This window comes from Suricata suricatta, chromosome 11, assembly GCF_006229205.1.
Source record: "Suricata suricatta isolate VVHF042 chromosome 11, meerkat_22Aug2017_6uvM2_HiC, whole genome shotgun sequence".
Taxonomy (NCBI): Eukaryota; Metazoa; Chordata; class Mammalia; order Carnivora; family Herpestidae; genus Suricata; species Suricata suricatta.
In genome coordinates this window covers 59,669,484-59,691,737 of record NC_043710.1, presented here as the reverse complement: position 1 = coordinate 59,691,737, position 22,254 = coordinate 59,669,484, and the positions used below count along the sequence as shown (strand labels likewise).

At 47.4% G+C, this 22,254-nt stretch overlaps 1 protein-coding gene across 1 annotated transcript in view; it reads left to right on the top strand.

The window, feature by feature from the left end:
- The window catches only part of TENM4 (teneurin transmembrane protein 4), a 731,443-nt gene that overhangs the window by 633,019 nt on the left and 76,170 nt on the right, over positions 1-22,254 (top strand). Inside the window, exon 17 of the mRNA XM_029957014.1 lies at positions 2,542-2,758. Coding sequence (XP_029812874.1) covers positions 2,542-2,758 — 217 coding nt within the window. The remainder of the gene's footprint in view (positions 1-2,541; positions 2,759-22,254) is intronic.

Genomic DNA, 22,254 nt, shown 5'->3' with positions numbered 1-22,254 from the left:
ATCATAATTTAATAGAATACAAATAATAGGAACAGTAATTCCCGGCTAACCTTCCCCCAGGACTAGAGAGAACAGAAAGCAGTCCTTCCAGAGTGCCACAGAGTAGAGTGTTTATAAAGAGGTAAAAGACTGGCTTCCAGGGTCTGCTTTCAGTGGTAAACAAGAGCAGGCAATAGCTAATAAAATTTCAAATTAGCCATGACTTTTCACAGCCCTTCAATTGTGCTGGCTGATTTAATGGTCAGCATCCCTGCTCACTGGGATTGAATAATGGAGCCTTGCTGCAGAGTTACGGACACAGCAGCTGAATCTGTCATGCTAACATCAATAGCAGAATGCAAATAACCCTCAGCTTGGGCTGTAATTATGTGTTTAAGCAATGTCTGACAGGGCCAGCACGGGAATGTGTGATGGAGGAGATGCAAGGGAAGACAGGTGCTTTGCGAGGCAGTTGGTGGGTGTATCTGGGAGCCGGGATGGGAGCCACAAGTTAGGACCCAGGACAGCGCCAGGGTTGGGTAAGCCCTCGCCTCCACATCTCAGGATGAATCTGGCCAGTGAGCAGACAGAGGACAGGTGGCCCTTCACTTTGCTGAGCCATGTCATAGACTTGGGGACAGGAAGGGGAACTGGCCCTTAGTAAGGACTTACTGTATATGGGCTACTTTGCTAGATTTGAGGACATATACTATGTTTTTTATTTACATAACGAATACTTATGTGGCACTTTTATAATCCCCTTATGAGACATGTGGGAAACAGAGCCCAGAGAGTTTAAGTAACTTGCCCACAGCCACCTAGGACGTTTCAGAGCCAAGATTTGGCCCCAGGCAGTCTGGGCCCTGGAATCCAGGCACTTTACACTGTGCTGCCCTCAAGGAAGTTAGAAAGTCTTGGATACCAGGCAGAAGTGGACGAGAAGGACAGGGATTTTTGTCCCTAATTGACTGAGGGAAAAAAATGGATTTCATGGAGGTCAAGTAGCTTGCCAGAGGCTGCAGCACCTCTGAGGCTGGGAAGGGGCCTCAGGGTGCTGTGTGGGGGGGGTGGGGCACTGGCCAGCGCAGATGCAGCGCTCTCCTGGGCGGCACCTCTGTTGTAAACCCAGGGAGACAGAAGCGAGGGAGTACATCAGTGATGAGGAGACTGGGGCCCAGAGAGTCCAGGGGCATTCTTAGGGGCAAGTCTGGGACTTGAACTTGAGCCTCAGCCTCATGATCCTCCCACCATACCACACTATTTCATTGGATTGAATGAAGTTGGTGATTTCCTGGCTTTTATGGACTGTCGTTTGGTTTCATCCCAATTCATTTGTTCATCCATTCAGTTCTCATTCATTTAATAGTAATGTTTAAATACTTGTACTAAGTGCTGGGGATATAACAGAGGTAACCAGAGTGGTGGGGAAGCTTGCCCAAAGTCACACAGCTAATAAAGCACGAGAGGCAGAATTTGAACCCAGAGGAGCACATGTCCTTAGACTGTTTTCTGCCCACAAAGCACAGGCTGTAACCCCAGAGTTTCCCTGTCCCTGAGTTGGGGCAGTGTCCTCTAATCCCTGGGTTTGTTATCTGTTGTAAGCTATGCTGTTGGGTGCCTGTCAAAGCACTAATGTGACCAAAAATCTGTATGTGACCAAAAATCTGTTATCTGATAGAATTTCTTTCTTTGTACTTTGGGAACCTGGAAGCTGTAATATAATTTCCACTCCTGAAAAATCCATGCATGTAGCAAAGGCAATTTCCTGCTAATGGCACCTTGGCCAGAGATTTGAAGCCCAAAGGCAAATGCTTTCGGAGAAAGCAGCGCTGCATCTCCCCGTATTTACATGGCACCTGGCAGAGATGCTGGGAACGCAGCGCCTCTTCCTCGCCCCCAAAGCTAGTTAGTTTAAGCAAACTCTTAAATATCTCTCAAAACTATCCACTTCTTTCCACCTCTGCTGTTATGCTCTGGTCTCAGCAACCACTCTCTGCGCTGTGCAACCTCAGAGATGCCCCCCGCCACTCTGGAGCTCCCGGCTTCCACTCTAGGTCAACTGCAGTCCCGTCTCCCTGTTACAGGGATGGTTCTTCCAACAATGCAGATCAGATGATGTCACCCCTGCTTTCAACCTTCCAGTAGCTCCCACCGTCGCTGGGGGTGACATGCAGGCTGCCTAAGCTGGCCCGAGTCCCCGACACCTCTGCTTCTGCCCACATCAGCGGTCTCTTCTGTGCTCGCCCCTCACCTTCTGAGCCGAGTTCAGCAGCTCAGACGTTCAATATGTTCTCTCACCTCCGGGCCCTCATAGAATTCCTTCGAATTTAAAACAACAACAAAAAGAAACACACATTACATGGTACACTTGCTTGACTGTCTCTAGTGCTAGACTAGTGGGATAGGCGCCCAGATCTCCTTGGTCCCCAGCAAAGGCCCTGACTTATGTCAGGCACTCAAAGTTTTCCAGCAAGTGGCAAACAGAGAAGCAAATGAGACTCTGTGGACAAGTGTGGCTGGCGGGACATAGCCTATCAACCTCCTGCTCTGTCTTCCCCGCAGATGGCTTGATGGACTGCATGGACCCCGACTGCTGCCTCCAGCCCCTCTGTCACGTCAACCCGCTGTGCCTGGGCTCCCCCGACCCTCTGGACATCATCCAGGAGACACAGCCCCCTGTGTCCCAGCAGAACCTGCACTCCTTCTACGACCGCATCAGGTTCCTTGTGGGCAGGGACAGCACACACATCATTCCCGGGGAGAACCCCTTTGATGGAGGGTGAGTCCACTGGGCCCCAGCTCCAGCCATGGCTGTCCGCAGGAGAACTGAATCACCTCAAGGGCCACATTTGGGGCAGGTGGGGGATGGGAGGAGGCCAGAAGGGTTCTTGATGGAATGTCAGGGGAAGCAGAGAAACAGCCTCAGGTACCCACAGTTAGAAAACTGCTATCCCAGGCATTTGGAATCTTAATGAGCAAAGTTTTGTTGTTCCCGCTGGGTGATAGATGGAGAGAGTGAGAAATCAAAGGTCCAAGGGGAGTCTTGGATCAATACCCTCTTTGCAGTCAGCTATTACTGATTCTGCAGTCTCCAGACGAGCGGAAACACTTTAACACTGTTCAACCTCAGAGCTGACGCCCAGAAGACTGTGGAAGTGGGGGCGCCCCCACTGGCATCCCAGGCCATCTGCCCGTGCATTCTTCCATAAGTGTTCAGTTGTGTCCCCCACTGGACAGCTTTTCACTGAGGTCCACTCTGTGCCAGGTCCTGCGCTGGAATCACAGAGGTGAACACAGCACAGTCCCTGCTCATTGGCCACTCTCAATCCACTAAGGGGACAAATAGAGCCCCGGTGTGATAGGCCAGAAAGAAATATGCCCCCAGGGTACTCTGGGAACACTGAGGAGGTACTCCTGGGTGGGGGAGAACCATTGACTTAAGAACTGAGTCTTAAAGATGAGAAATGGTTCTCTCCCCCAGGGAGGGAAGGGTGTTCCAGGGGGAGGGAACAGCTGTGCAGAGACCAGGGGCCTAAAAGGGGACAGGAGCCAGCAAAAGACAGCTCTCTGTTCTCTGCTCCCCAGACCAGAGTCTGTGAACAAGGCATAGGATCCAAAAAGGAGCAACTAATAATAATTTCTTTTGAATGTCTTCCAATGTAGAGATGCCTCTTCCATGCAGAGCTTTCTCTAGGAGTCAGCACAGTTCAGTTCAGCAGTTACACATCGTGTCCCTTCTATGTCCATGACTTCCGTGCCAGAGAGGGCCTGCCCTGCAGGGACATGGGGTTGTAATGAGGGTGGGAAGGGTGAAGGCCATCCTCGAGGTTTGTTTCAAGGGGGAGATCAACCGTTGGGGCGCCTGAGTGGCTCAGCCTGTGCGGCGTCCGACTCTTGATTTCAGTTCCAGTCATGACCTCATGGTTCATGAATTTGAGCTCTGAATCGGGCCCTGTACTGACCGTGTGGAGCCTGCTTGGGATTCTCTCTTCTCTCTTCCTCTCTCTCTGCCCCTCCTCTGCTCTCTGTCTCTCTTTCTCAAAATAAATAAATCAACCTAAAAAAGTAACAACAAAGGGGGACATCAGCAGGCTTAGTCATCAGTTGGGCCTGAGGAATGCAGGAGAAAGGAGCGTCTTACTCAGAGGCCTTGGGAGGTGGATGGTAGTGTGTCACCAGGCTGGGGACTTGAGAGTAGCAGCAAGGTTGGGAGCAAGATGATGACCTCCTTCCTGAGCATGCTAAGGGCAAGGAGGGGACACACCTTGGCAGGGCAGCCCAGAGATGTGGATGGTTTGTAAGCAGCAGCTCTGGAGCTCACACGGAGGTTAGAGTTGTTGCTCCAGGAGCCAGCAGTAAGCAGGAGGCGAGACCTGGAGCACACAGCAGTTGGCTCCTGGAGAATGTGTGTGGGGAGGAGGCAGGGACCTAAGAAGGAATCCTGGGAAACCACCCTGGGAGGTAGCGTTATCCTCCCCAGACTGTAACTGGGAATGCAAGGAGAAGGCCTCACTACCAGGATGGAAAGGAGCCTGGGCTCAGAGCTTCCCCAGGGAGTGCAGGGCATGTGTCTCAGCCCCCTCCCCACAAGCACAGGACGGGGGAAGGTGAGGTGGGGGTGCACTCTGAGCCAGCAGGAGAGGCACTACAGGAGTGGGTAAAGGCATTCAAGGTGTAACCTTGTTAGGGATGAAAGTACTTGCTAGTCCAACAAATCTTTCACCTTACACGTCCCCCCCCGCCCCGCCGCCCCGAATATTGAGAACCTCAGAGGTCAAATGACCTTCCCAAATTCACAGGCTGGTCAAGCAACAGAGCCAGGAGCTGAGCTAGAGAAGGAGAAGCCTACTCACTGATCTTGGTCCGAAATGCTGCTTTTGTCCCTGGGTAGGAAGCTTCCTGCTCTTTTATTCAATTGTGTGATTGTGTGTGTGTGTGTGTGTGTGTGTGTGTGTGTGTGTCTGTGTCTGTGTCTGTGTGTCTGTGTGTCTGTGTGTGTATGCACTTGTGGGCTCCTTTAATCAACCAGAGATTTGAATATGATTCCCACCACGGGAAATAGTCCTTGCTCAGCCTATCTTTAGTGAACCCATTATGGGATCTGATTAGGACTATGGCCGCTTGGCTGCCCGTGGCTGTTGTGCCTAAGGGGTGCCCTTACCATGCCATCCTGGTCGGTGCCAGCAGGGACCATGTCCACTGCACGTGTTCTGGTGACTCCCCTAGCCTACTTCTTATGTGCCACAGATCACGGCGGGACCCACAGGGGGAACTCAGTACTGTTGCTCCAGGGGGTCTGACCCGCATTAAGATGTCTGTCAAGCAGGGAACTTGAGAAACCTGTACCAGGAGAAATGGACCTCTCGGCAGAAGGGAAGAGTATCGGCCCCAGAGTCACGCCGCCTTGTGTTTCACACCCTGCCTCTGCCACCACTGGATCAGGGGCCCTGGCAAGTGGCTTAACATAACCAATATGTAAAAGTCTGCCAACCATCTAAACCGAGTCCTCCAGGACAGGACTGCATCTTGCTCATTTTAGCGCTCAGTAGATGCTCAAAACAAATAGGCATGCGTTTGGCCTTGAACAATAAAGAAATGGGAGAAAGGAAAAAGAGAGGGAGGGATGAACAGAGGAAGGATGGATGGATACATTATCCATTTTACTTAATTTTGTAGTGAGGATTCTGAGTCCAGGGAGGTTAAATCATCTGCTCAAAATCATACTGCAGATGAGCAGCAGAGGCAGGAGAAGCTGCTCCCAGATCATTGTTTATGGATCTGTCACCTGCAGTTAAACCACAGATGCTTTGAAAGCTGGGACCATGCATCTCTCCAAACCTGTCATACTTAGGGCAAGGTCTCAAAGATGGGATTCACTCCACAAATGAATGGGTAAATAGAAGCTTCTGAATGTTACTGTAAAAATTCCTTCTTCTTGAAATTTGCCAAATCGTTATGTCCGTGCTCCTCGCTGGTCTGGACTCAGAAGGAACAGCTGTCTATCGCCACAGAGTATCCCCAGACAGATGCTTATGGAAAACAAGCCCAAGCAACCAGAAACCCGGAAACATAAGGCATCAGATGCTTTTCTCATGGGACTGCCCACAGAGTTTTCCACTATCTTGATCTGGGCCAGCAATTTAGTGCTTATGTGCATAGTTGGGATAAAGTGAAATCTGATGCCAAGTTTGGGTTGTTACTTACTTTCCTTCCCCTCATATGAAGGAAGGTCGCATAACAGAAAGTGCCCAGAGTTTGAATCTTGGCTTTCCCTCCCACCAGCTCTGTGTGGCCTCAGAGGAAATGATTTAACCTTTGTGCACAGGCCTCCAATTAGAAGTTGGCAATAACAGTGACTATCTCAGGAACCCCATTGAAAGGGTTAACTGAAATAAAGTACCTGGCACAGAACATGGTACTGAGGTAGGCAGTAAATGGTAGCTTTTGTGGCAGCAGCATGGCCTGGTGAAAGTAACACAAGCTTCGGAGTTAGACAACTGGGTTTAAAGTCTGTTGCATCCTCTTTCTAACTGTGTGACCTTGGGCAAATTCCTTAACCTCCCTGAGCTCCAGTTTCTTCATCTGTAAGAGTGGGATAATAACGTCTACTTTGCAGAGTTGCCATGAGGATTGCATTTAAAAAAAAAAGTACATACAGTTGTAACCTAATAATGGCCACACAAAAAAATGCCTGCTAATTTGATGACGATGACGATGACCACGACGGTGACAGTGGTGGTGGTGATGGTGTTAAAAAGAGCTGCCAGCTGCACTTTCTTAGCTGGAAGTACAACCTGACAGTGACCTGCCCTCTAGGGAAATCCAGCGGCCACGGAGAGAGGAACAAGGTGTTGGATCCTTATTTGAGGAAGAGAAAAGGCAGCCGTCTGCCAGCCCACTGTTGGCTGGGGTCCTTGTTAGGGAGGAATCCAGTGGCACTTCTGCGGAGAGGAGGGTTTTGATAGGCAGGCAGCCCCAACTCTGTGACTATGTGCAGCAGTAACCAGGCCCGCACTTGACAGAAACCTCACATTCTCCTGCACCCCGTATGCTGTGGCATGGTGCATTCTGCGTGCGAGTCTGTGGAACGGGCTTCACTATGCGGACTGTCATCCAGAGACTGACAGCGTTGCTGAGCCCAGCAACCACAGGCAGCCCTGGAGATGCCGTTCCTTCATGCCACAGCCTCCCATCCAGGGGCAGGGAGCCCCACGTGGGAGCCGGCTGGTGCCCAGGGAGGGAGAGGACTCAAGGCCAGGTTGGACTGACTGGAGCGCCTCTTTGTGGGGGAAGCAAGCAAGCCCGTCTACAGTGCCCAGGGCTCTCCCCGGAAGGCCTTTCTTCAGAGGCCTGACCCCATGGCTTTGATGAAAAAGCAGGAGGTTCTCCAGAGGCACGGCTGATACCAGGATTTACACGGAGGGGGGTGGGTCCTTGTGCTTCTGGGCAGCAAGCACCCTGCTGGTGCCAGAGGCCCCAGGGCAGAGGTCCCCCCCAGTGGAGGACAGGCAGCAGCGCTTCAGCATGTGAGGGTCCCAGCCAAGCGGAGTAGGCTCTAGGCTGGGCAGGACTCCTTGGAGGAGAGCACAGGCTTGACTCAGGACTGAAGCAGAAGGACTGCCAGGAGGACTTGGGAGTAAAGAAGCGCCCCCCGCCGCCTCCTGGCTCCTCTGTGTCCCCAGAGTCCCTCATGGTGCCTGGCCCAGAGCAATTGTTTCATGCAGGCTTAATGAATACAGTACTCTACCTGACCTGCCCCTGTTGTCCTCAACTCCACATAAGCAGTAGGGATGTGAATGACTTTGGCTGATCTGATGCAGGTCTAAAGTAGGAAGGGACAGAGCAGACAGGAGAGCCACCATCACCAGATTAGATGGCTTGAAGACCATCTCTCTTTCCCAGCCTGGAGGCCTGCACCCTGTCTGTTCAGTGGAACCCCTCACCAGGAGTCATGGGGAAAATAAAGTGTAGGGTGCCTTCTGTGTGGGAAGGAAGGGGCACTCAGGTCTGCAGGTGGAAGACAGATCCCCAGCTGACCATCCATAGAAGGAGGACAGGTAACAGGACCCAGAATGTGGAGCTTAGAACCAGATGGTTGGGAAAGGGAGGGAAGCATGAGATGTTTCTTCCTCAGAGAACACTCAAGGCAGCTCTGTCCCCCTGACACAACTTTAGATACATCTCCTCTTGGGGAGGATGGGCTGGACAAAGGGCAGACAGATCCCTCCAACGAATAGTTGTGGATTGCCAATGCAGGACAGGTTAGTGGATTATAGGAAGAGGTTCTGACAAAAGAACCACCCCTGTGTTATTTGAATATCAGTTCAGAGTGTGTTTGAGAACGCTTTATTGATGAGAGAAATGTGATGTTGTTAAGTCTTTCTGGGCCCCTCTAAGTCTCATAGCTTATCAGCTCACTCAGGCAAGAAAGCTAGGTATGGGCAGGTCGCTGTGAAAGTCAGTGGGACACACTGAGCCCAAGCAGAAAAGACTTGAGGAGTCAGGGGACTCAAAAAGAGGGATGGGTGACAAGATCATTGATCCCAAAGGAGGCACAGGTCATGTACTATGGAGAGGGTCAGACCCTACGGAGAGAGGACAAACAGAGGTGCTACACAATATGCTCTGTTTGGTAAATACTGCTCTGTGCAGGCCTGAAAGAAAAAGATTCACATCTATACCTTCTTACCTTGAGGGCTTCTCATGTGTCCCATACTCTGTTAGTGGTTGAGCCCCGAGTGCCAAGCGGAGAGGTTGGCACAGACTAAACCACATGGATTGCAGAGTGAATCAGCAAGTCCATTAGTGCCAAGTGCCTGAGGAGAAGTAGAGACAGAGTTCAAAAGCTTGGCCCTCACTCCCACCGCACACCTCAGGGCTGCATCTGGGAATGAATGAGCCAACCAACAGGTGAACTAATGAATGAAGACTTCCAGCAGGAAGTGGCCTTTGGCCTGAGACAAAGATTTTAGTGAGGATGGTTGGCCATTAAAACATTATTTATCCCACTTCAGTTCACAACAACCCATTAGTGCATCCTGAAATCAATGTAGTGAGTTGGAACTATTTTTTAAAAAGAAGTAAATTTAAGCGGAAATGGGGTACAATGGAATGGAAAGTATCAGCACAACACCGTGAAAAGGATATGTATTGCATAAAACGTGGTTGTCCGTATATGCACATGTGCACGCATGCTATGGAATAAACTGCATTGCTTAGTGTTGGTTTCAGTTGAACAAGACTTAAAAATGCATTCTAGACTGAGGAACCAGCATGACTTTCCGGGATAATCAGAGAATTGAGAGAATTTTAATGTGGCTGGAGCATAATAATGGTGATACTGTTTTCCAAATCCAAAGTCAAGAGACATGCTCTAACATTTGAAATCAAGATGGTCTTTGGAAGTCTGGGGTATATGATTCTGGAGTGCAGAGGGGGCGTGTAGGGAGAGGGAAGAACATAGGGGACTATGCGGCGAGACTGGCGGTTTGGGGCAGAACCTATTCGCTCACCAGAACTAACTCAGGACTTAAAACTGGCTATAGAGAGAAATGAAATAACCTTGATGCCATGTAAGTCGTCGGAATTCCCTTCAGATCCTTTATAAAGACACAGTGCTTCAGGGTACCTGGGTGGCTCAGTTGGTTAAGCATCCAACTCTGATTTCAGCTCAGGTCATGATCTCACCCATTCACAAATTCTAGTCTCATATTGGACCCTGTGCTGACAGTGCAAAACCTGCATGGGATATTCTCTCTCTCTCTCTCCATCTCTCTCTCTCTCTCTCATTCTCGCTTTCTCTCTCCATCTCTCTCTCTCTCTCTCTCTCTCTCTCTCTCTCTCTCTCTCTCTCTCTCTGTCAAAATAAAGAAACATTAAAAAAAAAAGACACAAAATTTCCAAGAATTTTGAAAGCCAGGGTTTCTAAGAGAGGAAAAAAAATAATGGAAAGGAGGGAAAAACGATCCTATCTGCACCATAATCGTTTCTCAGTGCGCTGCAGACATAAAGCCACATGCAAGGATCAGTGTCTGTGTAGTTACAGAAGAGCACTTGCGTGCCCCCCACCCACATCCCCCAGCCCCAGGCCTTCGACAGCCCTCAGCCAGCCCTCAGAGAGGCTGAGCGGTAGAGACCATCTAATGGAGCTCAAATAAACACCAGCTTCCTGACAGCTGGCTTCTGAGTGAATTTATTATTGAATTATACTCCTGCGTTTCAGAACAAGCTGAGCTGACAGGCTACCCCATCAGTTTAAGAAGAGGGGGGCAGGGAGAAAGACAATGATAAATTACCCTGACGGAAGATGGAAGAAGGTAAAGATCCTGCTTCCTCCAAAATGTTAGCCGTTATATATTATTCATGTTGGTTTTTAAAAAGTCCCTCCCCACATTGAAATGAATGTTTATGATGATAAAGCAACGAGGTGAATTTAATTCAGGATGCAGGCAGCAACTTCTCACATCATCCTGATGAGCAGCTAACAACTCCTCCTCTGCCACTTGATCATCCCTTTATTGATTTCGGAACCGAATTACGATCTCTGTTTGCTTCGAGGCTTGTGCTTGTGCCTAGCTGTCCATCACAGGAGGCATTAGCAGAGGATGCTGTGCTGAAGCGAGAACTTCTCAGGGTCTGTGGGGAGAGGGCCCGAGTTCCAGTCCTCGGGCAGATGAGAGCCAACAACCTCCATTTCCTCATCCGTAATGTGGGGCTACCCATCCCACCCTACAGGTTGATTGGGAGTTTAAATAAGATAAAACACCTGAAAACTGGCATGTAGCGCACATTCAATGATGACAACCTAATGTCTCCCAAGGATGTTGTGTGTGTCAGCATTGTTGGAAATGCTTTGTACGTTTCCTAAGTAGTAACACCTTTACATCTCCCAAACCGGATGATACAGGGACTTCATCACCCTTCTTTTACAGATGGGGAATGGAGGCACAGAGAATTGAGTGGCCTGGCCAAAGACACAGGGCTCCTAAGTGACAGGGCCAGCAGGAGGCCTAGCCGAATCCCCCTGGAGCCTGTGTGCTGAACATCCATTCCCTGCCTGGTCCTTTATGTTCCCATCTCACCATCTTCCGTCGGAAATCTGTGCAGCATGATGCTGCAACAATTCTACAGCCCCGGCCGCTCCTGACTTTCGATCCAGTCTGTACAGCATGATGTAAAGCTGGTGTGCAGGAGGTCTGTGTGCTTCAGAGCACCAGCCTCAGAGACACACCCTTCGCTAGCTGTTGTGACCTTGAACAAGCCTCACTCTGTGCCTCACTTTTTCCATCTGTCATATGAGGATAATAATCCATACCTCATGGGGATGTCTGAGGACTAAATGAGATGTAAAACACTTATGTGTCAGGGCAGTATGCATTCAAAAAGTGTTAGTGGCCCTTGTCCACTAATGGCAAGAGTGAGCATCAGCTTTAGCAAGGACATTAGCATCTGCATGGGTTTTAGTGTCACTATGAAAACTGGGAGGAAAAATGAGGATCTTAGCCAGAAGCGTATTAGTGTAGTCATAGAATTGATGCAAATGCCGTAGCACCACGGCAGGCAGAGGTGAATGGACCTTGAGATCTTCAGCTCTTCGTGGTAGAAGAGGAAATGCTGCAGTCAGAGAAAGCTCTTGGCTCAGCAAGGTAGGAGCAAGACGCTCCTGGGTCCTAAGTGAGGGCTCTCCCAGACAGTAATTCCAGTGTTTATAAATCAGGGACTTAGGCAACCCTGATAAATTTCGAGCATTAAGAAGTAAAAATATCAGAAAGCCATGCATCCCATTTCTAAGACTGGCTTCAATGGAGTTCTTAGGGTCAGGACTTACCAAATACCTCTGCAGTGAGTCTGACCAGCCCTCTAGTCTGTGCTGGAGGCATGAAAAGTTGCATGTAAGTGAGTCCCGCAGTGAGGGGCCGTGATGGGCCGTGATGTGGAGAGAGGCTTCTATCTCTGGACAGTGCTCTCTGGCAGAAGAGAGAGCTGTGCCTGCTTGCCTCCCCTGCTTCTGCCTCCCCTCCCACCCCTAAAGGGCCCTGTGGATCCAACCTGCAGGCCTCTAGCCCAATTCGAAGAGAAGGCTTATTAGGGCAGCCCCAGCTGCTCTGTCTCCAGTCCTTCAACGGCTCCACTGTGTGACCCTTGACTTACTAGCCCTGAGAAATGGGTTTCTGTCCTGTCCCAGAATCCTAACCTCACTTTTTGTGCCCCAGTTCCTGAGACAAGCATCCCGGGACCCCTGCCATCCAAGGACTCAAGCCTTGCCTTCTCTTGCCAGGCTCCCACCCTTACCACATCTTGGCCTGAAGCTCCATCCCCACTCTGCTCAGGAACCTGGGCAGTATCGCCTGGTAACACACGGGACATCCACATCCAGCCACCCCTGGGAGCCACCTCATTATGGCTGTGCCCCTGTCAGATCCTTTTCCTCCGTCCCTTGAATGTCTGTTGCATTTACACACCACCTGTCAGTTGCTCCACACCTCAGACTCAGCCTGCTGGGTGGGCTTTCTGCACACCCCTTTCTGCATCTCTGCCCAGCATTGTCCCCAACCTAGAAGTGGGTCTAATTGTGGTCCATCCCTGTCTCTGCTTTCTGGGTGAAACAAGAGAAGTCTTCCTTTTCCAGGCGGAAGCAGGACCTGTCCTGTGCTCTGACAGCAAGACAGGATGCACAGTCCCTGAATGGACTCGTACACCGAGAGGCCATATTCAGAGTCACACTTGAGCAGAGGTGCCTCAGGTTTTTCTAACAGCACAAACCATCTCCTGAGAATTTTTAGAAACAGGCTTCTGAATACATAGAACAGAGAACAGGCTTTTTGGACATGTCCCATACCTTCCACATCCATGTCTCCACTCTTTCTAAGCAACATCCCAGGCAGGAGACTTGCCCCTCCAAATGATCCCTACTGGCTAGCCGTTTCTCCTTTGCCAGCCAGTGGGTTCATTTCTCTGATATACAGTGTTATGAATTGTCAAAGGCTCTACCTTTGTGTGCACCTTCATCAGACAGCAGAAAAATATTCCAGAGGGTTCCTGTGGGAGAGGACTCAGCACAAAGCATTAGCACTCAGCACTCAGGTTGCCTGCAGGCTCAGGTGATCTGAGCTGCAGTGTGGAAGCTCATGCCTCCTGAGAATCTGAAGGACTCATCAGCCACATGAAGGTAGAGGCCACGGAAGGGTGGCTTCTAGGCTCTGCTGGAGGTACAGTCTGGGCGCTCAGGGGACACTAGTAGTTGTGAGACCATCTTGTCACCAGGTGCCCCCAGGTGGTGTCAGGGTATGGTAGCAGACCTGCCGGTGGGTGTCCCAGCCTTGATGTCTGATAGAGAGGGTCCCTGCCCAGCTCCATGCGTCACACACCACACCTATCCATGAGGGGCTTGGATCCAGTCACAGCAAGGACCCTTCTGGCTTCAAAATTAAACTTCTGTGAACCCGAAGAAGATTGGGGGTTTCTCCTTCTCTCTCCCCAGACATATACAAAGTAGTCTAAGAGAAGACGCTTTTTCTGAATTAACTGGAGGACTTCCCTGGGATGATTATTCCATATACCCAGCAAGTGATCTGGCAGCCTCTGGTAGAGTCTGGACTGACCCCAAGTCCAAATGGAAGAACAAAATTTAGGTTGCTTGGGCAGAGCCTGGTGCGCGGTTCTAGCTGTGGGAATGTTTGTAGGTCATGCTCATGCTGGCCTGACCTGGCAGGCAGCACCCAGTTTTATCCCATACAGCTTTACTTCCAGATACAACGTTTTTGTTTTTTGTTTTTAAAGTCAGATGATGGTCGTTCCAGAATCTGAGCTCCTCAGACATGGAGATTGTGTCTCATTTATTGTTCATTATTTAACTCTTAGCATGCAATGGGAAATAAAGTAGAAATCACAGGCACTGCCCTCCTGCAGTTTCCATAAGTAAAGAAGAAAACGAATAAGTAAATACTACCCAGCACTGTGTCTGTCTAGTACATAGTAGGTGCACAATTAAAGATGTGGTAACTGAACCCTACTCTTACTAACCAGGCCTCTAAGTTTCTCTTCTCTCAACCCATATCTATCCTTTCCTTTGGGCTAATTGAAATAACTATATTCATTTTTTTTGCCTTTATCATTTTTTCGTTCATTCATATGATACTCATTTATTTATTTCCTCAACATTTTACTGAGTGTAAAAGCTAGTCCTGTGCTGAACACTGGAGTTACAAAGGTGGAAAGAACGTGGTTGTTACCCTCAAAGAACTGGCAACCTGGAAAAGAAGAGGAGATGTTTGAACTAACGAATACACTTTAGTGGGATAGATATATTGTGCTTTGTTCACTAAAAGGGAGTGACTTCCTTGTACCAAGGAAATAAGGAAGAGCTTCACTGAAAACCAGGCCTTCAAAGAGAAGTTAGTAGGAATGAGAAAGACATTTGAGGCAGATAAATTAGCATAGACAAAAGCAGAGAGGCATGGAAATGCATGCCAAGATGAGGATATGAGACATGATTTCACAGGGCAGCAACCAGGATATGCTGTATGAGATATGGCGAAATGGGATGTAGCCTGCAGAGCCTAGCAGGGGCCAGATCCTGAAGGTCTTCCATGCCAAGCTGAAGACTGTGGGCTTTGTCTGGAGACAGTGGGAAGCTGCAGAAAATGACTTGTGTAGCACGGAGTTTCTGATACTATGGTAAAAGAACAATGATAAAGGTTGGACAGTTGGGGAGCTTAGATCCTCAAGATGCCTCAAGAGAAGATCCAGTCCAGTTCCCTGCCCACCAATGAGTCAAAAACAGTAAATGTTAAGTGATTAGATCAAGTTCTGTCATTTTTGACCTAAGGTCATTGAAAGAAACCTAGGAAGAGCTTTGAAATAAGTTAAAAAGAATGAAACGCAACTAAAAGGTAACTTTTGAATACAATAATATATACCATATTCACGAATATCTCATTAAAAGAAATTACAGACACCCACCATTGTAAGTCTAGCACAGTACAGTGGTTCCAAAGTGGGTGCACAATGTGATCCATTAGGTACAGGGAGGAAATATTAGAGCACCTATCTATATTTACTTTTTATCTTAAAAGATAGGAAAGAATGAATGTTTAGTCATATGGAACACTAGGTTTTCACTGATTTGCTCCCCTGGTCCCAATATTAGTTGGTAACAAGGTGTTTCTTAGACAGTGGATCTGTACTGATTTATTCTGATATTACGATATGATTGGGGGGTGTGTGTGTGTGCATGTGTGTGTGTCTGTAAAATATAGTTTCAAATAAACTTACATATAAAATGGCCCAGTGCCATAGAAAGTTCCTGTAGAGTAGCTGCAGCTCAGAAACAATGTGCTACAACAGTGTGAGTACAAGCAAGCAAACAAACAAACAAACAAAAAAATGGCAGAGGATGTACTTGTACAAAGTCTTCCTCAACTCCACTATGAAGTGAAAATCACTAATGTTCATTTTCATCAGATTGAACAAAAAGATAACCCAAGGTTCAAGTTGTCAAGAATCTAAAAAACATTAATCCAAAGATTCAGCACTCTCAAGAAGACTGTTTGAAGTCCAGCTATACCTCAGAGACATTGCAGGTGCTGTTCCAGACCACGGCAGGAAAGCAAGTACTGCAATAAAGGAAGGCAAGTGAATTGTTTGGTCTCCCAGTGCATATAAGAGTTAGGTTTACATTATATTATAGACTATTCAGTGTGAAATACAATGATCTCTAAAAAACCATTGTATATGCCTTAATTCAAAAATATTATTGCTAAAGGATGCTAACAATTAGAGTTTTCAGTGAGTCATAATTTTTTTGTTTGGTCAAGGGTCTTGCCTTGATGCTGACGGCTGCTGACTGGTCAGGGTGGTGGTTGCTGAAGGTTGGGTGGCGGTAGCAGCTTCTTAAAATAAGTCAACAATGGGGGTGCCCGGGTGGTTCAGTCAGTTGAGCATTTGACTCTTGATTTGGGCTCAGGTCATGATCCCAGGATCATGGGATCAAGTACTGCATCAGGTTCCACACTAGGAGTGGAGCCTGCTTAAGTTTCTCTCTCCCTCTGCCCCTCTCCCCTGCTTGCATGCTCTCTCAATGATAATAGAAGAAGACAAAAATTAAGTTTGCCACATTGATTGACTCCTGCTTTCAAGAACAGTTTCTCTGTAACATGTGATGCTGTTTGATAGCATTTAACCCACAGTAGAATTTCTTTCAAAATTGGAGTCAATCCTCTCATACCTGCTGCTGCTTTACAAACTAAGTTTATGGTATATTCTAAATCCTTTCTGTCATTTCAACAATCTTCACAATATCTTCACCAGAAGTAGATTCCATCTCAAGAAACAACTTTCTTTGCTCATCCGTGAAAAGGCACTCCTCATCTGTTCAGGTTTTATTATGCGATTGCACGAATACAGCTACATCTTCAGGCTCCACCTGTAATTCTAGTTCTCTTGCTGTTTCTACCATGTCTGCAGTTATTCCCTCCACTGAAGTCTTGAACCCTTCAAAGTCACCCATGAGGGTTAGAATCCACTTCTTCCAAACTCCTATTCATATTGATATTTTGACCTCTTCTCATAAATCATAAATGTTCTCCATGGCATCTAGAATATGGTGAATCCTTTCCAGGAGGCTTTCAATTTTCTTTGTCCAGACCCAGGAGAGGAATTGCTATCTATGGCAGCTATAGCGTTATGAAATGTATTTCTTAAATAACGAGACTTGAAAGTCAGAATAACTCCTTGACCCACGGACTGCAGGATGGATGTTGCATTAGCAGGCGAGAAAACCACATCCATCTCGTACATCTCCATCAGGGCTCTCAGGTGACCAGATGCATTGTCAGTGAACAGAAATATTTTGAAAGGAATCTGTTTTTCTGAGCAGTAGGTCCCAACAGGAGGGTTTAAAATATTCAGTAAACCATGTTGTAAACAGATGTGCTGTCTTCCAGGCATTGATATCCTCCATTGATAGAGCACCGGCAGAGTAGATTCTTAGGGCCCCAGGATTCTCAGAAGGGTCAGTGAGCACTGGTTTCCACTTCAAGCCACCAGCTGCAACAGCCCCTAACAAGAGAATCACCTTGTCCTTTGAAGCTTTGGAGCCAGGCACTGACTTTTTCCCTCCAGCTATGGAAGTCCTAGATGGCGTCTTCTTCTAGTAGAAGACTCTCATCTCCCTTGCAAATCTGTTGAGCGTAGCCACCTTCATGAATCCTCTCAGCTGTCTCCAGGCTAACTTGCTGCAGCTTCAACACCAGCACTTGCTGCCTCACCTTGTACTTTTGTGTTTATGGAGATAGTGTCTTTCCCCTAAATCTCATGAACCAATGCCTGCTAGCTTCCAACTTTTCTTCTGCGGCTTCCTCACCCTCTCTCAGCCTTCACAGAATTAAAGAGAGAGCCTTGCTCTGGAGAATTTGGCTTTGGTTCAAGAGACTGTTGTAGCTGGTTTGATCTCATGCTTTGTCCATATCAGCAATAAGGCTGTTTTGCTTTCTTATCATTGTGTGTTTAGTAGAGTAGCACTTTTACTTTCTTTCACAAACTTCTTCTTTGCATTCACAACTTGGCTAGCTACTGCAAGAGGCCTAGCCCTCAGCCTACCTCAGCTTTCATAAGGTGCCTTCCTTACCAAGCTTAATCATTTCTAGCTTTTGGTTTCAAGTGCTGAAACACTTAGGAGCCATTATATGGTTATTAATTGGCCTAATTTCAATTTTTTTGTGTCTTAGTGAATAAGGAAGCCTGAGTAAAGGGAGAAAGATAGGAGAGCAGCTGGTGGAGTGGTAAGAACATATCCAACACTTACCCATTACACTCACCACCCCCCACGCTCACGGTGCCCCAAAACAATTATAGCAGTAATAGCACGTTTCATTGATCACAGATCACTGTGACAAATAAGATAATCACGGAAAAGTTTGGCATGTTGCAAGAGTTACCAAAATGTGACACAAAGACATGAAGTAAACAAATGCTGTTGAGAAAATGGAGCCAATGAACTTGCTTGTTACAAGGTTGCCACAAACCTTCCATTTGTAGAAATGGAGTCTCTGTGAAGCACAATGAGAGGAAGTATGCATTTTTATCCGTTAAACCTTGCAACAACTGTATTTGATTAGTATTGGCTAATCATGGCAGCACGTGTACAATTTATTAATAAATATAAAGACATCCAAAAAGGCTGCTCAAAAATGTTTACAAAAAAGATGTATACTCAAAAATAGCCTTAAGAGCCCCTCTCTAGTGATGTGAACTCTGATTTTTGAGGCAGCTAAAACAAATGGGGATTCTCTATGACGTAGGTTTGTATATGTGCCAGACCTAAGTAGTTTGAGAGGTGAAGGGACTTGCCCAGGGTTCTCATGGACAATAAATGCTGAGGCCTTAGATTTTCTTTTCTCACCTCCCCAGTGAGAAGTTTAAAAGTTTAGAAGGAAGGTCTCGTCTAACATACTTTGACCAGTGGGTTCCCAAGGATTTGCTTATAGGTGGAAGACAGCAGTCTAGAAAAGCTGGTTAAGGAAACTGAGGCAGAGTCCTGAGATGGAAAGGCAGAAAGAGAGGCCAACACAATAGCTAGTGTGTCCAGGCTGGAAGGAAGGTCTACAGGGTGAACAAGGTCAGTCTTGGATGGAGAACCCCTTGCTGGGGGTGATTTGAGAGCCCCATGAAGTGGGCTGCTCATTTGGGCCCAAGTTAGGTTCTTACTGGATATTGAATAGTCTCAGAAATGCTGGTTAAAATCAGCATGAGCAAGCAGAAAACATTGTAAGGGTTCATATAAGTCAGGCATATAAATGTGTTTCAAGTATGTAATACGGAGGAGTGATTTGCATAAACAAATCCGAGTAGCAAATCCAAGTGGCACCGAGTAGCGAATACTTTAACTCAGAGAAAAGCTAAAGTTAATTTTTGCCACCTAGATCCCGAATGATTATTCCATTCTCCCTTTATCTTCCTTTTATATGCTTGTATAATATGCACTGAATAACAAATCTGACTTAATTTCCAGCATTTTTTTTAAGTTTTCCAAAAAGAGATATAGATAGGAGGCCATCTTACTACTTAAAGTAGCAAGACTGCAAGCCTGCGTGAGGTGGGTCCTCCAGGGGACAGAACTCAGCTTAGGGATGCAGGTTGGGCTGATCAGCTAGAAAGGCCCCGCCCCTCCCCATCAAGGTCAAGTAGCTCTGCGTTCTCAGGCGTCACGCCCACCTTCAGTGACAGAAGTGCATCAGTTCTTTATTCATTCAGTGAATAATTTATCAAGAGCTTACTCTGTGTGATGCATTCAGATTCCAGGCCAAATGCCTGTTTTAGTGGAGCCTTTCTTCTGCCCACGTAGAAATGAGCATCAGCCATGCCCAGAGTTAAGAATATAGCAGTGAAAGAGATGTGGCCCCTGCCTTCAAGGGGCTCGTGGTCTGCCGGGGAGAAAGAGTGCCCTGGTGGTGTGACATTACTGAGGCTTTCCGGAAGTATGCAGAGGGCTGGGAGCGGGGGTATCACTTGGTGAATGTCCATGGTGTTCAGGTGAACAGGATAGGTGGAAGTTTCAGTAAAGAGGGAACAATTCAGAGGCAAGTATCAGAATTGTATGAAGATTCTAGAACTAGGTGTAATAGGGCTATTTTGAGCTAGAATATATTTAATATATTAAAACCATTATACATTTTTTAACATAATTTATTGACAAGTTAGCTAACATACAGTGTATACAGTGTGCTCTTGGCTTCAGGGGTAGGTCCCTGTGATTCATCACTGACATACAACACCCAGTGCTCATCCCAGCAAGTGCCCTCCTCAATGTCCATCAGCCATTTTCCCCTCTCCCCCCGCCTCCACTCGCCATCAACCCTGTTTGTTCTCTGTATTTAAGAGTCTCTTATGGTCTGCCTTCCTCTCTGCTTGAAACTACTTTCTCCCCTTCCCTTCCCCCATGGTCTTCTGTTAAGTTTCTCATTCTTAAACATGTATTGGATTCTATTTGACATCAGGATAGGAAGAATTTCAGCTGCATGGGCAGTTGGGAATGGAGGTCCAGAGTGGTCAGATGCTTCTCCAGGATCTTGCAGTTAGTTACCAGAGTCAGAAGTAGGACCTGACTCCCTGCCCAGGGCACTTCGCAGCCCACCCCCTGCCCCCTCCTGACTGACAGTGAGGTTAGCTTCCTATTTGCTTGATTCTGTTTCAAGGTGTTTTTGTGTTTCTCAGCAGTTTCCCCTCTTGACCCGCAACCTGGCCACTGTACTCAGGAAGCAGTCAGACAGATCTTTCTCCTCACTGGGTCAGCAAGGGCCCCTCAGTCAGGCCCTGAGTGTGTGATTGGACTAACGCCAGCTCATTTGATGCGTGCCCCCACCCTTTGGCCTGGCACGAGTGCTCCTTCCTGGCAGAGTTCACTCAATCTAATTGCCTGTTTTGTGCCCCAGCTGCCTGACATATGCCAAACCCATGTGTTGACTCACTTGTGTCAGAGACAGCTACACTCGAGCATTCAGGTTGGCTCTGGTGAGCTCCAGAAAGCAACCGGGGACACTAATTCATGCATTATAATCCCCTCACCTGACACAGTGCCTAGCTAATTAAGTAGGTGCCCAGTTTTTTTTAGGTAGAATGAATTTTAGTGACTGCAGGTACCTCTCATAGTAATATAGTAAGGATCTAGAGGTCAGAAGTCCCAGCTTTGAGCATCATCTCAGTCAGTTATTTGCTCTATGACCTCTGAACTTCAAGTCATTTCTCTCTGAACTTCAAGTACTTGATCATTTCTCCTCAAACAGTCATTCAGAGAGCAATATCCCATGCTTGCTCTAACCCCTGGAGATGTCACAGCGCTCCTCTGGCTCACACACAAGCATGTAAGACAGCTATGTAAATGTGAATGATACATTCTATGATGTCACGGTCATGGAGAGATCCTTGGAAGTATCTAGAGGAAGAGGTGATTAACTGTGCCAGGAAGAGTTGGTGTCAACCTCACTGAGGTGATGACAGCTTAGATGGGACTCTGAGGACATGGAGAAAATAATACCCCGAAACTCTTATGCCCCAATAGTGACCAAGGGAAAGCAAAACATGTCAAATATAAGTCTGGTGAGAGGAGGGTCATGTGAAGCAGCCAGGAAGCCACATTTTTGACAGCGATTTGCACCCCATGTTACTGACTTCTCACCAAGGTGTGGTCTTCCATTATAGAACTGCACGGTCTGAGTAGTAACTATCTCTCAGCCATGTTGACCCTTAGTATGGGGTCTGTTCCAGTAGCATACAGAAGCCGGCTCGTGCCTGCTCACAAGAACTGATTATTAAATGTTCAAGAATGATGCAGGCTAGTTTTCGCACATTAATCTTATTAAAAATTAAAGTATATGAAATTAAAATTAAATAAATTCTATTAAAAGCAAAGATAACACATAATCAACACTCATCACTTCCTAATTATTTTACCATATTCCACTATTCTCATTGCTCCTGAGTTTATTAGGACTCTTGTGTCTCTGTGGCGGAAAGATTCGGTAATGGCGTCCTACTGTGCATCTTTTCCCTCGTCTGGGTTCAGTGACATCTTGTTAATAGCATGAGATCAGCCAGGGTAGAAGTATTTACACCACAGAAATAGGCAAATGCTACAAATTAAAGTGAATTTTCTTTTTGAAAGCCAAGTGTTAAGTGTTCACCAGTACTGCACTGGTGGTGTCCATTAAATCCATGGGATGAAGGGAGAAAGCATTTGGAAACCCAGTGCCTGCATCTTTTTCAAGCTTGCCTCCCTGGACAAAAACACATGGCAGGAAACACATTTCAGAGGCCTCCGCAGAGCAGACTACCCCCACCTCCTTTGTCCCAGAGAGGCCTTCATGTTAAGTTGGGTTTTCTTGAAAACTGAAAATCATGGTCAAACAGAAGGAGGATGGAAGTGTTTTTCTCCAGGACCCAATTCCTCGGCCAAATGCCCGTTTTGGCAAGAGGCCTCTGTGGCTTAAATGGGGGCAGAGAGTCGACTTAATCTTCTCCAGAGCCCAAAGCAACCCACAGGAGCCTGGGCTAAAATTACGTCTGCTCTGGCTGGCTAGAGTGAAGGCTACATGATAGCCAAACGGGGCTGATTTAATGTTTCCCAATTATCAGTAGATCCCCGAAGAGAGATCAGTCAGAGAGGCTGGCCTGCATGTGTACGAGGGGCAGCAGGCAGGGCACCCCCAAAAGGAAACCATCTCGAGAGGGCTGCTTGTCATCCAAGCAGAATCCGAAGGCACATACGTCAGGACAAGGCTG